Genomic DNA, 15,238 nt, shown 5'->3' on the forward strand with positions numbered 1-15,238 from the left:
GCATTTCTGGTGTGGCACACTTGGATCCAGTCTGCAGCCCTTGGAAATTCAATAAAATGGCTTCTGACTCAGTGAAATGGACTATGATCCTACGGCCATCTCCATTCCCAGAGGTATTCACTTTTGGTTGTAGCAGTCACTACTCTTCCAAACTTTACACTCGGGCATGAGCACTTGAACTCTTTCTGGTGAAAAATGTAACATCTTTATTATCATTGGAGGTGAGTGTGTGTCTCTCTGGAGGAACAGAAGGCTGCTACCTCTGACTGAGGTAGACTGAATTCAAGTGTTAAATCCCTTGCTCCAAAGGAGAGGAATGGCACAGAGGCAACTGGCATGTAGTCATCCCCTCTGCAATCATTCCAGGCAGTGCACAGACCTGTGCAAGGAATTCAGGCTAAGATTAGGCATAGTGTATGTGACACTAAAGACTTGGGTTCATATCCAAAGCAGTCTAGGAATGACTGATTGGCTAATGAATGAATAGGGGTATAAAGCAATATCAAAGAGCTACCAGGGTGTTTGTAGTGCAAGACATGAGAAAATGTGATTTTGAGCTGAGAGGTTAGCAAAACTAGACACATGGTAAATGCAAGCTGTGGAAAAGAGCCCCCACAACATGTCACTGAAGTTATCCAGATTATTGGTTGTGGGCATATTTTTGCTTCCATATAGTGAAAGTTAAGATATATATCTGCACACCTGAATTGTACAGATAATCTATAAAAGGTTTAATTTCAGGCTACTATTCTTAGCTGTTTTGCAATTGATCTACAAGAATCTAATTCTCTTATTATTTACTTTTCTCCTTTTACCACAAATCACAGATGGTCTTCCTTTTTAATTTTTCAACAAATAATTATACTTCCTGACATCTTAATAAATAAGCTTTGCTAGAGGAGCAAAGTTAATGAGATCTATCCTGCTAATTTCCTGTCATGGTCTTTGAAAATGCTTTATGTTCCACACATAAACATGTATTCTACTTAGGATTATCTCCTCCCCTCTTTGCCCTCATTAAGTGCTCCAGGAGGGAACCAGTTGAGTGTACCAGAGCCAATACCTCCTGCCCGTAGATTTTCTATTACGTCATTTTCTATTATTTCTTTTCTTGGTTTTTCCGAAACAAGTACCAGAGGAGGCTGTTACTAACAAAAAATGCCCACAAAAACACACACAAAATCCCTAACAACACCCTCAAAAAGCAAAGAAAGAATTAAACCCCAGAACAGAATAAAATATGAGGCACTTCATACTAGTCTAGAAACTAATGAATTTCTCCTCATGAATTGCTTTCTGTCCATCAATTACAGAATTAGTTTTTTAGTTAAAGCTAGCAAATGGTTTTAGTTTTTTAGTTAAAGCTAGCAAAATGTTGCATTCCACTTGGAAAGAAAACACAGATTTTTCCATCTCATAACTAAAAATATATGTAGTGTATTCCTTAAAGAATGGAGTTCCAATGCCATTTCTAACATGATGATTCCTTGCCACAGCTTTACTCTGAACAGAATTTTAGCAATTCACTTTTATGCACTTGGGTTTGACATCCAAGAAAAAGGCTTAGTAACTTTAGCCTACAGAGAGAACAAGACAAAAGGATTTGGACATTTCCTGATCTATTTTTTTCCCTTCCTCCTAGACTTAGGACAAAAAGCCTAAGGCAGAGTAGCAGAGATACTTAAAAAAAACAAAAGAAAACCAAACCAAACACCAAGCAACCCAACCAACGACCCATCCACCCAACCAAGCAAAAAAAAAAACAAAACCACAACCTGAAGAGCTTAAAGTCTGTACAGAAGAGACAGTCTTGTTTTCCTTTATTTAAATATAAAAGTACATGGGCAACAGCTGATATTTTTACTTTCACATAAGAAGTAGAAGAGTAAAAAGAAATGAAGATACTGTTTCAGTGTTTGGACTTGAAAATATTTAACCAGTAACAGTTTCCAGACCTTTCACTAGGAAAAGTAAAATACCCTATCTCTGTTTGTTGTCTTTTATTGGTTCAAACAAAGACGTTTCTCATTCACTCACTCGTACTGTGGGTTTCTCTGCTTTGTACATCGCCCTCTTCGAGAAAAGGAGAATGTCCCGTTCCACTACAAAAGGGGAAGTCGGGGAGGATTCTTTTTGGCAGATTTCTCAGATGAAAATAAAACGCAAATGCAGCAATATTATATCTTGAGAACCGTTTATTGATGCAAAAAGGTAAGTGTTTCTACTAAAAAGAGGATGGAAAAAGGAGCAGAGGGAAAAAGAGAGAGATAGAGAAAGAAACAGAAGAGAGGGACAGCGTTACCATAAGAACGCTCTGTCAGCGTCGGCACGGCAGACGGAGCACGCCTGCTGCCAACCGCGCTGTCTGTGGCGGGCGGGGCACGATTTCCAAGCAGCAGCGGTCTGTGTGTCTCTTCCACTGGCGACGGACGGGCTGCCGTGGCTATGGGTGCGCTCCTAGAGAGAACTGCGGGTTCTCGGGGCGGTAGGGGCACCATAAGAGCAGGTGGCGGCGGTGGCGGAGCTGCGGCTGTGGTGGCCTTGGCGGCCACAGGCAGGTCGCTGTGGGCCAGCGCTGCGGCAGGCCGTGCGGCGGGCAGCGCGGGAACCAGCGGCGGGCTGGGCTGGGCTGGGCTGGGTGCAGGCCGCAGTCGCGCCCGCTCCGCTGGGGAAGCAGTGGAGCACGAGGTCCTTGTGCTGAGCTGGTTCGTGGAAAAGGTGAAGCAGGGCAAAGCAGGTACGAGGGGGAAAAGGGAGGCGGGGGGAGAAGGGCCAAGATGACCCTCGCAATGAGCCGCTGATCCCTCCAAGAAACGGGAAGCAAAAATGGCTGGCGTGGCGTCGCAGCTGTTTGCTTTAATGTGCTAAGGTTTCTGCCACAGCCCGACTTCACGGGCGTTTTTGGGAGGCTTTCTTTGCGGGCACCCGGGCATCTACCACCCCCAGCCTATGGCGGGTTCTCTTGCAGCCCGATCGTGGAAGTTTTTTCTGTCCTGATCGGCTGCCAGGTGAAGCCTCTCCGGGGACAGGGCTGTCACCACGTGTACAGCCCTTATAGGAATCGTTTGCCTCATGTATACCATGCGTTGAGGCGTAAATAAAAATCAGATTGGTCCCTCTCAGGGAAGTTTATTTCATCCCTCTGAATACGTCTCATGACTGGGCTGGATCAAATAATGAGCCTTTGGCTGTGCCACAGATGCAGGAAATAGCCAACCTGTTAGAGTAACTGTTTTGAATGAATGCCTTAAGTCCACCTTGAATCCTGCAAAACCACCTCTAAAGAACGGGAAATGGCAGCAAAATTCAGTCCTGTTTGTCGTTCCAGTCACTGAATGAATGGACGGCTCTAAGAAGGTTTTTATAACACTTGCTTTTATAGAGGTCAGTTTTTCAGCCATGAGTTTGATCTCAGGTGTGAATTTTGAGTTTCATTATGTTCCCATTACAATAGTTTGATTAATTTTTGGAGACCAGTTTGGATAATTGTAACCTGTGTAAATGCAAGACCTCACAAATCAGAAGTAACAAACTAAAGACATTTTTTTCCCCAGCATGTGAAAGGGCAATGTCAGAAACAACAGCAGTACAGGCTGGCCTTCAACATCACACTCAAGGCCTGCAAAGTAAGTCCATCAGCTTCTTTAGTTGTTTTGCTCTTTTTTTTCTCTGCTATATTTTGTATTTTGGAATTGTTTTTTTTCCAATGGGCTGGTATAAAGAATGATTTATGTAGGCCCATTGAATGAAATCAGCTTGTGAAAAGCTGGCTAATGGCAACAAAATGCTATGTCAAACTAAGGTAGCGATTTATCACAGTTCCTGCTCATTCCATCCTCAGGAACATTCAGGTTGTTTGAGATAGAAACCCTGGCAGACACTTGACATTTATCTACCAGTAAAATTCAGTTTCTGGTGTGTTATTTGGAACAGACATTTTGAGGGTCAGACATACATCGCAAAGCTCAGGATCATGCACTGGTGATTCTAAAAGTCGATTTTTTTTGAGTCAACTCAGACTCTTCCTTTAGTTCAACCTTCTTCCCATTTTTATATGTCATGTCCAAGTAACTCTGAGGCAGAAACACAGACTGGGCAAGTCTGATTTCATTGCCATGGATGATCATCTTAGAAGAAAATGATCAGCAGATTGTTTGATCAATGCATTTTGAACGCCACTACTAAAACAAAGCAGTATTCTTTGTGCACTTTTCTTTTTTTATACTGATTTTTTTTCTGCTAGGAAAATCTAGCGCAGGATTGCTTAATGAAGCGTGTCCTGTCAGTGAGACCTGTTATTTAAGGAAATTAAGTCTCCTTCCCAGGCACATGCAATCCCTCATAAATTGATTGACAAAATCATAGAACCATAGAGTGGTTTTTATTGGAAGAAACTGTAAATGTCACCTAGTTCCACCCCCCTGCCTTGGGCAGGGTCACCTCCCTCTAGAGCAGGTTGCTCAGAGCTCCATCCACTCTCCTTGGACAGCACCTTGGGCAACCTCTTCCACTGCCTCAGAGAGCTCATAGATCTGCCTTCTTTCAGTTTATAGCCATTATTCCCTGTCCTATCACCACAAGCCCTTGTCAAAAATTTTCTTGTAGGTCCCATTTAGGTATTACACACCCACCCTGTTTGAGAAGGACAAATGCAGTATATTGGATTATTAGGATTTTGGGGGTGTAAAGAGTTTTTCAACTAGCAAATATCATTTGTCCCTTCACACTTTATCATGTCATAGCTCCCTGAAAATTAGGCAATCAAGTAGATCGATTAATTTGCGATTGTTATGTCTGGGAATGGCAACTGGGGGATCAGGTGACTTAATTCTTGGACTTAACTCTGCAGGTCTTACCTGTGTGTGTCCGTGAAGCTACTGGTTACTATGAGAGGGTTTGGACTGCACTGTTAGCTTATTTCTCTGATTATTTTCTAAGATAAAGCCTCAGAAAGGTTAAACAGGAGGTGGAGTAGTTTTCTTTATTTTGTTAACATGGTATAAAGTGCATGTACATTTAGTTTACTGAACACTTGTCTTCTGGGACCACATGGAACAGTTTGTGGAAACATCTGATTTTTACAGCTTGAGACCAGGGGAGGCTGAAAGACAGAGGCTATGAGTGAAGTGCACTCCAGCACAGCATGGTGAGACGAGGCTTGGATAATCCTGTAAAGCTGACTTTAGACCTTAGGCCTATCTGCAGACTCAGGAGGTCTTCCAAACCTGGGCTAGAATTCTATAACTATCACTGCATCCAGTGATTCTGTTTTTACTAATGAACATTGATGCCAGTGTGTAGAAAACAAATTGACGATTTGTCTAAAAGGACAGCACCGCTGAGACAGAGACCACCAGCAATAATGGATGCAGCTTTGTTCAGTTTGTTCCCAGCCATTTTGATGTTTTACTGCTCCATCCACACAAGGCTAGGTGTGTTCAGCGAGAGCCGTCCTTCATTTGGTGAAAGTGATGTCACTTTTTAGAAGCCAGTCTCTTGCTATGAGACCTTTCCAGTGCATGAGCCAGTAGCTGTTGCCCATTGCAAGTCAGAAAGGAACATGAAACATGCTTAACACTGAACAAAAAAAAAAAAAACAGTGTCCTGATTTGCAGAGCTGACTAGCCTGACAAGATTTTATGATGCTCTAGGAGTACTCTTTGACACTTTTGATAGGTTATAAATGCCAAATTTCATAACTGGTCTGGTTTTGGTTTATGCTTTTGTGGTTTTTTTTTTCACTTTTCAATGGATAGAATGTGATTACACCAAGAGAGCCCTACTGTTCATGCGCCTCTCCTCCTAACTACTGCTACCCTTTGTGCCATATTTATTCCTGAATGGTTAGTAATTACCTACAGTGTGGCTTTTAAGGGTGTGAGTAATGTGTGGGTTTTACTCTGCCAGAATGGCTCCACTTTCCAAAATGCATGCATCAGGTGGGTGACACCTTCAGATAACCTGTAAATTTACTTTAACTGCTTTAATTGCTATGGCATTAAACTCAATTTAAGGTTTCAAACCATGACCATAATCTGTTCCATGTCAGATGTAATTTTTTTTTTTTTAATCAGGAAGATCTGCTTGTTTTTCACCCCATCACATGCTAGGTTTGCCTCACTTTTACTTTATGCTCTCTCCAAGGACTGTGAAGAGCAGTTTGGAATAGAAAAGGTGGCTGGATCCTGCTTTGCCATCATACTGAGCAGCAGCAGGAAAAAAATTGTCCCATTTATGGTGGTAATGCATAGCTGAGACAACTTGTGTAGTGTAGCAAGGCATGTGGGCTGCAATAGCCAGTGTCACTTCTGCCCCACTCCTTCACTTCTTGGCTGATGCAGGGAGGTGCCTTCCTCTTGCTGCTCAGCTTTCACTGCTGTATGGAATCAGGATAGGAAGGCATGCAACAACATTCTATAGGAGGGTTTCCTACTGTGCTTTCCCCTGACAGGTCTCTTCTGGCCTCCACAAGGGGATTGTCAGCAGCACACGGAAGAGCCTCATCACTGCGGGACAGCCTAGATAGGCTGCTGTGGTAGCAGGCCCACCACACCACTGGACTGGAGGCACTGCTGGCAGTCCCTAGTCCAATGCCACACTCAGAGCAAGGTCACTTTGAACAGGTTTTTCATGTTTGTAGTATATGGTAGAGATAATTAATGCTATTAATGTATAAAATATTGTAAGATCCAAGCTATGTCCAAGCTATGACCAGACCCCAGCCGGGAGCAGAGTCTTATTCTTATTTATCCAGTTCCCAGACCGACGTTAAGATAATATCAGGTCCTTTAACATAAGAATGGAACCTTCCTGAGCGATGATCACTGACTTCCCTGGAATGCCAGGACCAGTCAAGAGTGATTTTGCACCTTGAAGGTTGCATCTACTACAGTGATCACCAGGTACGTGTGAATGCTGTGTGAATGCCGACTTCTCCAGAGTGCTCAGGCAGCATCCAGACACCTGGATTGGATTTTTGTCTAACTCTGCACATGTATGGCCCTGGTTCTGCATGTGAAGGGACACAAAGAAACATTTGGTCGTCTCTGCCTCAGGCGGAATAAACTGTATAAAAACTTGCTGCGCAAAGCAGCATGTGTGAACAGGGGAGACTCTGACATTTGGGGGTCAGATCCGTGTGTTCACCCAGTGTCGATCCTGGGCTCGGTGCTGCCCTTGGCTGTGGTGGTTTTTTGCTGATCAAAATTCTGTTTCGCTGACAATCTAATAAATCATTGCTAAATTTTCCTATAAATTTGGCTCTCGATTTGATAATTTATAACAATGTTTAACATGAAAACATGTTTAACACAAGTTTCCTGTACTTTGTGTCATTGGATGCCACTGAGAAAAGTCTGATTGTTCACTCACCTCTTTAAATGTTTATATATAGGGATAAGATTCCCCACTGGGCTTCTACAGGATAAACAGTCCCATCTCTTTCAGCTTCCCCTTGTGTGAGAGATGCCCTTGTTCTTTCATCATGCTTGTGGCCCTCTTCTGTATTCCTCCAGTCTCTTGTATTGATGCATCCAGGAGTGGACTTAGCACTCCAGGCATGTCTCACCAGGGCTAATCACAGAGGAGAGATCAGCTCTTGAACTGCTGGTAACACTCCTCTTAATGCAGTCCAGGAGGCTATTTGACATATTTGTCATGAGGGCAGATTACTGGGTTGTGGTGAGCTTGGTGTCTACTGGGGCCCTGGGTCCTTCCTAACTGTTTTTCGGCTGGGTGACTCCTGCATATACAGGCTGAGCCTGGTCCTCTCAATTGCAGGACTTTGCACTTCTCTTTATTCAACTCCCTTCATGAGCTTTCTCTTGGCATTTTTCTACAAACTTTTGAGGGCCCTCTGAATGGTGGCACAGCCCTCTAGTGTACAGAGGTGCACATGCTACCCTGCAAAATTTCCTGCTACTCTTGCCATTGAGCTTCTTTCAGCTTGCCAAGTTCCTCAGCTTCCCTCAGCAGCTGTTTTCCTGTTACTCCATTAGTCTCAACATCTCTAATCTTCAGAACCTCCTCATGCCAGAGAGAGTCCAGCATCAGCTCTCCTACTGGGTGTTGTCTCTACTGTGTGATTTTTAACCCCAATGCTCCTGCTGCCCTTGAGCTCCGGACCTGACTCGTATTAGGTACAGTAATTTCAACATGTAATTATGCACATACATGTGCTTATTGGTGCTTTAGGAGTGAGGACAAAGAGAACAATGCAGTGAGTGCCCCAGTCCATATGCTAGAGATAGTTTCTATTGCCCTATTAGAGCTCTTTTCCCTCTGTGGCAGCCAAGTTCTAATTGAGGCTCTTGAGTTTTGTTTTTAGGAGACAAAACTTTGCTTTAACTGGCTTGGTGCTACTTACCCATCACTCCTGGAGGCTCCTTGGAGTGTCTCACCAGGACTCAGGTAAAGGACATGATGAAACCCATGAGTTACCCAAGCTCAAACATTTGACAGGCAAAAATGAGCAGGCCAGCTTAGCTGAGGAACAGCTACTCACATGCTTTGTTGGATCCCATAGTGTTGGTGAGAGGCTGGCCAGTTGCATCAGCTTGACATTTGGTTGCATCAGCATGACATTTGGTTGCATCAGCATGACATTTGGTCAGTTTTTCTTGGTATCACATTGGTGACAGGAGGTCTGTGAAGCTGGTGCATTGGCAGTGATGGGTCTCACTCACCTCTGTGTCCAGGGAGCCTGCTAGAAAAGTCTGCTCTGTGGTATGAAAACCACATACATTTTCCTTGCTGAAGAGTTAGAAGGTAAATAACTCCACAACACTTCTGCATTGTTATGTTTATTTTATTTATATTTGCATTCCATTGCTTCATCCATTATGATTGGTTTGAAAAGTAAACTTTTCTTTTAATGACTACAGCAGTTAATGTTGGTCTCTCTTCCCATACAGTTGAACAACTATTTAATAACAAACAACTAAAAAAGTCCAAGACAAATGTGACAGCATTAAAAAAAATTAACACACCAAACAGAGCTGATGCATGGAGGAAGAAAAGGAATCAACCACTTACTTCTCAGAAAGATGCATTCCCCTAAAAAATTACCAAAATGAAAAAAAATGTATTTTATGGGAAAGAGCAGGGAGTGTACTCGTGCATATGCTGATGCTTCCACATCCATATCCCCAAACAGACAAAGATATGTATATATACACGCACAGGCACAAACACAGACACACATGTATTAGACTGGACAAGTAACTTTTTTCTCTGTGAGAAAATTATTATAACTTTTAATTATATTAATTATATCTGTCTTTAAAACAGGAAAACTTATTAAAACACAGAACAGAAACTACTTTAAAAGCTCTAACATATTTGGCTAAACCTTGGAAATCACTGCCTATTTAGCATAGAACACACAAAAAAATCAACTTTGATAACTATTTAAATGTACACCATCACCAGGTTCTTAGTGCTGATTTGGCTTGCTTTGCCTTTGGAATATGCTCCATAATTATTAAAAATGTCTTTTATTAAAAATTTCTTCCAACAGGTAGGAAGAAATATCTGACCACTATACTGGATGCCCCAGTGTTATCCCCTTTCTAAAGCCCATAGAGCAAGCATGCTTTATTATAGCAATCATATTTCTATTTTACATGTAGTGACTACTGTTTTGCTGCTCTTGCAGGAACCTCCTGTTCTCGCTTTTATTCTTCTGAAGAGATGGTAAACAGCCAGCCAGAAAGCCAGAGAGACTTGATAGTCTCTCTTCAGGGGGCATAGGTGAGAAGTAGCCCTTTTAGAGGCACGGAAGCAGGTGAGAAAGCTGCTTTTTGTAACAACAATGTCCTTGGGGAAGCAAAAGGAACATTGAAAGGCTGAAGGCTGGCTCTGAGACCTCCCATCCAGAAAATGAGAAACCTCAAGAACATGCAGAGAAGGTAAAAAGCAACAGGAAGGAGTAGCTTTTTGTGAGACATCTCCAAAATACGTAATTTATTTAACCCAAAGGTGCTTAAAGTCCTTTTAATCTGTTAATAGAGACTTGATAAGAGTGGCTTCCCAACTACAAAGAGTATCATTCTCTGTATTCTCTCCACAGACAAGGAATTTGTGGTCCCTGAGGACAGTGTTCACCCATTAAGTTTCTGCACATCTTGAGCTGTTGTCTGTAGGTCCCTGTAGAGTTACACCTTATCTGTTTTTCTCTCTTTCCCTGCCTTGTTCTTAATGAATCCATTCATCAGGAGAGTCAACTTGCCTGATGTAAGTTTTGCTGCTTTAGAGCCTGAGTTCTTGGAGAAAACTAGAAAGTTTCATAAGTCTCCAGCTTCTCTCAAATCTGATAGAAATCAATTTCGCTGTTGTGGATTTAGTAAAAAAACCCCACCCTTCAAAAGACTCTGGGACTCCATTGTTCATAAAACCTAAGGAAAGTTATGTTCAGATTTGTTTCATATTACAGTTGTCACTAATCTATGTTAATACAAACCAGAAGTTCATTACAAAATCTCTTATTACAGAGACAGTCAATGAAAGTTCTCAAGTCTTTAACAACTGAAGTAAAGTTTGGTTTCATAGGATCCTTTCACAACCTTTCATTACTTCAGAGTATTGCTGAGTTTCTATCAATTGAAATGATTCCTCTATAAAGGCACTATGAAGTGCCTTGAAGCTTAACACAACAGCATCTTTAAAGGTAAGTATCAAGGAAAAGAATATGTAAGAAAAACAAAACCTGATTGAAGAACTAGAAAAGTGATTAAAAAAACCACAACAAAACAAAAAATCCAAACAATAATCTCTTTTTTCTCTCTCCTTCCCCACCATTCCCAGTCCCAGAACAATGTGGAATGCTGGCATTATTAGAAACATACGTAATAATACGAGCAGGTAGAAAAAGCATTAACAAGCGAAACACGATTCTGTCTGTTTGAGGCCCTGAGCAAATTACTGATGAAGCTGGAACACTTGATCAGAAGATTCAAGAGGAAGCCGCTTCTCTCTCCCTATGGGAAGGGGTAAAATGGTACTTTTACCTAGTGATGCCACATTCCAGACATTTGTATTTGCTTGTCAGCTGCCACAGAGTGGAACAGGACAGATGGCCTGTGGCATGTGATGGCCTGGTGGTGGCTCACTAGCTGTGCTGCAGAAGCACAGTTGGGAGATACTCAGCAGAAGGCCACACCTTGTCAGGTGGAGGAAGGAAACTCCATGCTCTTCCTAGCAGAATAAGCAACCAAAACAAGTACACTTTTCCCTCCTTTGCAGCTGGTTCATCTCCTGTGTAAAAATGGGCTTTTACCATTACAGGGATTTTGGCCAGGTCAAACACAAATCCTCTAGGGTTCAACTTTCCATTTCACTCTTTTGCTTCATACAGTGTGCCCTACCAGAAAATGAAACATAGGGGTTTGTGGGGAAAAAAAAAACAATTTAAAAAAAAAAGGAAAACACTTCCAACTGATAAGTTTTGCATTCAAAAAATGTATACATTCACAAAAAGGTAACTGAATTTTTTCTCAGGTAATTTTTTCTCAGCCTAATCTTCAGACTCAACTGCAGTGAATAGTCTCGAAACAGCATATGGTAAGTAATGTAATAAAATGAAGACTAAATTATGCATAAAAATTATGCATAAAAACATGTTTTTCAATTTGTGTAGTGACTTTGATCTTTATGCGCTAAATTCCACACCTTTGCATCTTTATGTTAATCTTTCAAATACAGTGTTGCCCAGACTGAGAGCACCACATGGCAGCTGTCCATGGTGGCAGTGAAATTCAAGTACACTGCATCAGCTACAGCTCCATCTCAAAGAGTGCCATAGCCCAGGCACTTTGGAGGAGTTCAAGACACCCTTTATAAGCAATTGAAGTTGTAATTCCTGGCAGTTGCCAGCTACATGAACCACCCCAAAGAAGTTATATTTTTCATCTTCTTTAAAATGAGGCAAGCTCAAGAATACCTGTGGTAATGAATTCCAGAAGCTAGTTATATCCTGCAGAAGTGCCAGCAGAACAGAAATCATCTGTGTGTGCATTCCAATCCCCAGAGAATTAACCTGATTGCAGAGACTGCCAAAGGAGGTAAGAACACTTAGGTCCATCCCCTTGAAAGCAAAGGATAATGCTGCTTATGTAGTTATAGAGATGCAGAAAAGCTCCCATCATAGGTATACCAAATGTTCACAGACAAAAGCACTTTTTCCCAGCAAGAATTTTACAAGCCCTGATTTAAACAAGCAGGTAAATAAATCATCATGTGCTACAACATTGAGCTAGAAAATATTTGCTGTTCTTCTTTAGTGTCTGCTACCGCTTTATTTCAAATGTTCCAATCACTGGATACTCCATGAGATTTTCTTCTGTTTCTGTCTCAGAAGATGTAAACATACCTAAACTTATTCGAGGAGAAGGCAGCAACATGGTTCAGCACTCACTCAGGAAAAAGTAACTTTTCACAATAACACAAGTGTGCAAAATTCATTACAAGGCACAGAATACATAGATGTGTTCCACTTGATTCCCATTTATTCAGAAGTATTTCTCTTGTGATATTCTGTATCACTTTCATTTTTTAATTTTTTTTTTTTCAGAAGAAAGCCTCCTCAGGGCATATTTGGCATAGAAGATTTGATTTGCTGCAATGGATCCTTCTAGACTATCCATACACGTGTTCATTTTCCAGAATTAAGTTCTGGAAAAATGTATTGTGTTAGCCCAGTGTATAAAGCAAGTCACGTATTGGGCACTGTTTAGCTGCAACAGGGACCTACAATTAGTCCCTCCTGCTCTAACCTTTTTTACTACTCATCTTACTGTATCTTCCTGCAAGTTACCCCAATTAAATTTATTTTTCTCTGAAAAGATGGAGTTTTAGGGTGATTGAGAAGGATCCTTTTCCTAAAGGGATAAAAGGGTATGAAATTACATGACAGATTGGTGTACTTCATTGGGTACTTCAGGAAAATTATGACTGTAGCTGTTTTTTTTTAAATGTAATACAGAGATACTGAGAACATTTGCTATCAGTCACAGCATGAATTCAAGGAAAATACCTCAGCACTGCAGAGCTATATCTGGATCCCTGTTCATGTATTTGAAATCAGAAACCCTTCCATTGTCGTTAAATTATGAGTCACAATGAAGCATACTCTGTCTGTTCAGCTGAAGGACATGGCTGTCTTCCCAGAAACACAAGGCTTGCTAGCATTTGGGAATGGTGGCCAAGATTTGGGTGGCCTGGAGCAGGGTAGGGGGCATTAAAGGCAAAGTCTTCTTTCATTCCAGAACCTCTTAATAGTCTGTTGCAGTTAGGAAAGAAAGCACATACCAAGAAACAAAATAAAAAGAAAGCAAAATTGCAGATTTCATTTCAAAACAACTAGTCTGGAGGTCAGCCCAAGGACCTGAATTTCAGTAAAGCTTTAGCAGCAGGGGCACTGTCTACTATTGTCTGTGGCTGAAGAGGTTCTTATCCCTGATAAAGGAGCTAGAACTGATATAATTCTTCTTTTTCTCAATAATCCATGTTGCTCAGTTGAGGTTCCTAGCAGCATATTTAGGGTTAACAACATTGACACTGGAGAGAAGCATTTGTGACAGTAACTGTGGCTCCCAACTTTCCTGCTTTCAGGGATTAACAAGCAGGCTCAGTCCATGAGGGCTGTCATATTCTTAAACTCTGCAGTAAGAAGGAAATTAGACTTTGCTTTTGTTCAGTGGGTAGTTTTTAGTGACACATCCTGGTTGTCATCTCTTTCTGTAAAACAAGAAGAGGAAATAAAAAAACAAATGGCATTTATGATAAAGTGTGCACAGGCCTCTTCACTGTTAGTATTTCTGCAACTCTGCAAATTCACGTGGTTTTATATGGCACCATGTTTCTGCCCCTTTCTGTCACTTTCAAGGACAATGAACATACCTGCATGTAAAATACAGCATTTTGTCATTTTGACAGCTTTAATAATGTAATAAATCCCTACCCATGTCAGGTAAATGGTGCTGCATCCCCCTGCCCTAAGAAATAAATCAACTGCAAATGCCAGAAACCTTTTAATTTAATGTAAGAAAAAGGATTCAAATCATTGTCATTGAACCTGCAGCCAACACGAGTCCTAGATATATCTTCTCTGCCTAGCTGTTTTACCCACAGGCACAAAGGGAACACAAACCTTGAGGACTTGACCAGAGCTGTGGCATTCATCTCTAGGATAGGGTTTTGGACTCCGTTAGGAACTGGGGTTTGGGATCCACATAGGATTTTATTTGATCTGATTTACAAACACTCTCATACAAACTCTCTAGTAACTGGCTGCCCCATTCTATAAAACTTCATATTTGTCAGCAGATTTCTGGAAAGGCATTATCTAACTAACAGCCAAACACATACACCAGACCACACAGCATTTACCTTGGAAAATCAATTGAGATTTACCAAGTTACCAGAAGTCTCTGAAAAATCTCTTAGCTTGCTTGAATAATTTTTTTATAATTTTTAAGGTCATTAAGATCTAATGCAAATAGCTTCATGACAATTTTGTAACTGTATCTTCTTCTGTGTTTAACAAATTACTTTTCCACCTAGAATCCTACACATAATTATGGGACTTTCTCCTCCTTTTCCAAACCTTTAACTAGTTTTTCTTTCTTGTATATTTATCTTGCATTACTTGTTATTTTGTTGCCATGCATGTAGCAGAATGGGATGTTGTCATTTGTTACAAAGACAATGGTAATTAGTACGGGAGTTTATACAGTAATATGTGATCTCCACAGTAATATATACAGTAAACTGAACTAGTACTGGCTTCTCCTCCAATTTGTTAAAGATGACAAAGCTGACAGTTCATGGAAAAATCTGTCTCCTTTTCTTCTTAAATGTTTTTGTGGATTTTTTTGGGAGTTGCTTTGTTTTGTTGTTTTTTTTTTTCTTTAAATAGCTGGGATTAGGTATATTTCATTAGAGCAACAAACACAAATGCAGAACTAAATAAAATTCAGCAGAGTGTTGGACAGCTTCCTACTGAAGATTAATTAGGTGTTCAAGCATTTCAAGGCAGTTTTTATCTTTCCTGGCCCCTAATTTTACACATATTCGGTGTCTGCATGTTTGTAGTGTATTTCCTATAATCAAGGCTGAGAGATCTGTGAGGTAAAACACTGCAACTTCCTTCTGCCACTTCTGCTGAACAGTGATTTTCAGTCAGACTGTATCATCTTGCCCTGTTATAAAAACAGGCCAGGGAGTAATGTGGACCATATCA

General features: G+C 41.1%; 1 protein-coding gene and 1 long non-coding RNA gene across 4 annotated transcripts in view; one reads left to right on the forward strand and one right to left on the reverse strand.

Annotated features, from left to right (window-relative positions):
- The first annotated feature begins 8,683 nt into the window (after nucleotides 1-8,683).
- On the forward strand, nucleotides 8,684-14,771 carry LOC118699362 (uncharacterized). Of its 2 annotated transcripts, XR_008508970.1 has the most exons (3): nucleotides 8,684-11,559; nucleotides 11,701-12,059; nucleotides 12,569-14,771. It is a non-coding gene; the product is annotated as an uncharacterized LOC118699362 (long non-coding RNA). The 2 variants fall into 2 exon arrangements; XR_004982059.1 differs by having other exon boundaries at nucleotides 8,684-12,059.
- MOB3B (MOB kinase activator 3B) overlaps nucleotides 10,757-15,238 on the reverse strand; it is an 84,016-nt gene continuing 79,534 nt past the window's right edge. For both annotated transcript variants that reach the window (XM_036403337.2, XM_036403336.2), the window contains one exon: nucleotides 10,757-13,734. In XM_036403337.2, the coding sequence (XP_036259230.1) occupies nucleotides 13,705-13,734 (30 nt within the window). In that variant the 3' untranslated portion in view covers nucleotides 10,757-13,704. The remainder of the gene's footprint in view (nucleotides 13,735-15,238) is intronic.

Source organism: Molothrus ater, chromosome Z, assembly GCF_012460135.2.
Source record: "Molothrus ater isolate BHLD 08-10-18 breed brown headed cowbird chromosome Z, BPBGC_Mater_1.1, whole genome shotgun sequence".
In the NCBI taxonomy this organism is placed as follows: domain Eukaryota; kingdom Metazoa; phylum Chordata; class Aves; order Passeriformes; family Icteridae; genus Molothrus; species Molothrus ater.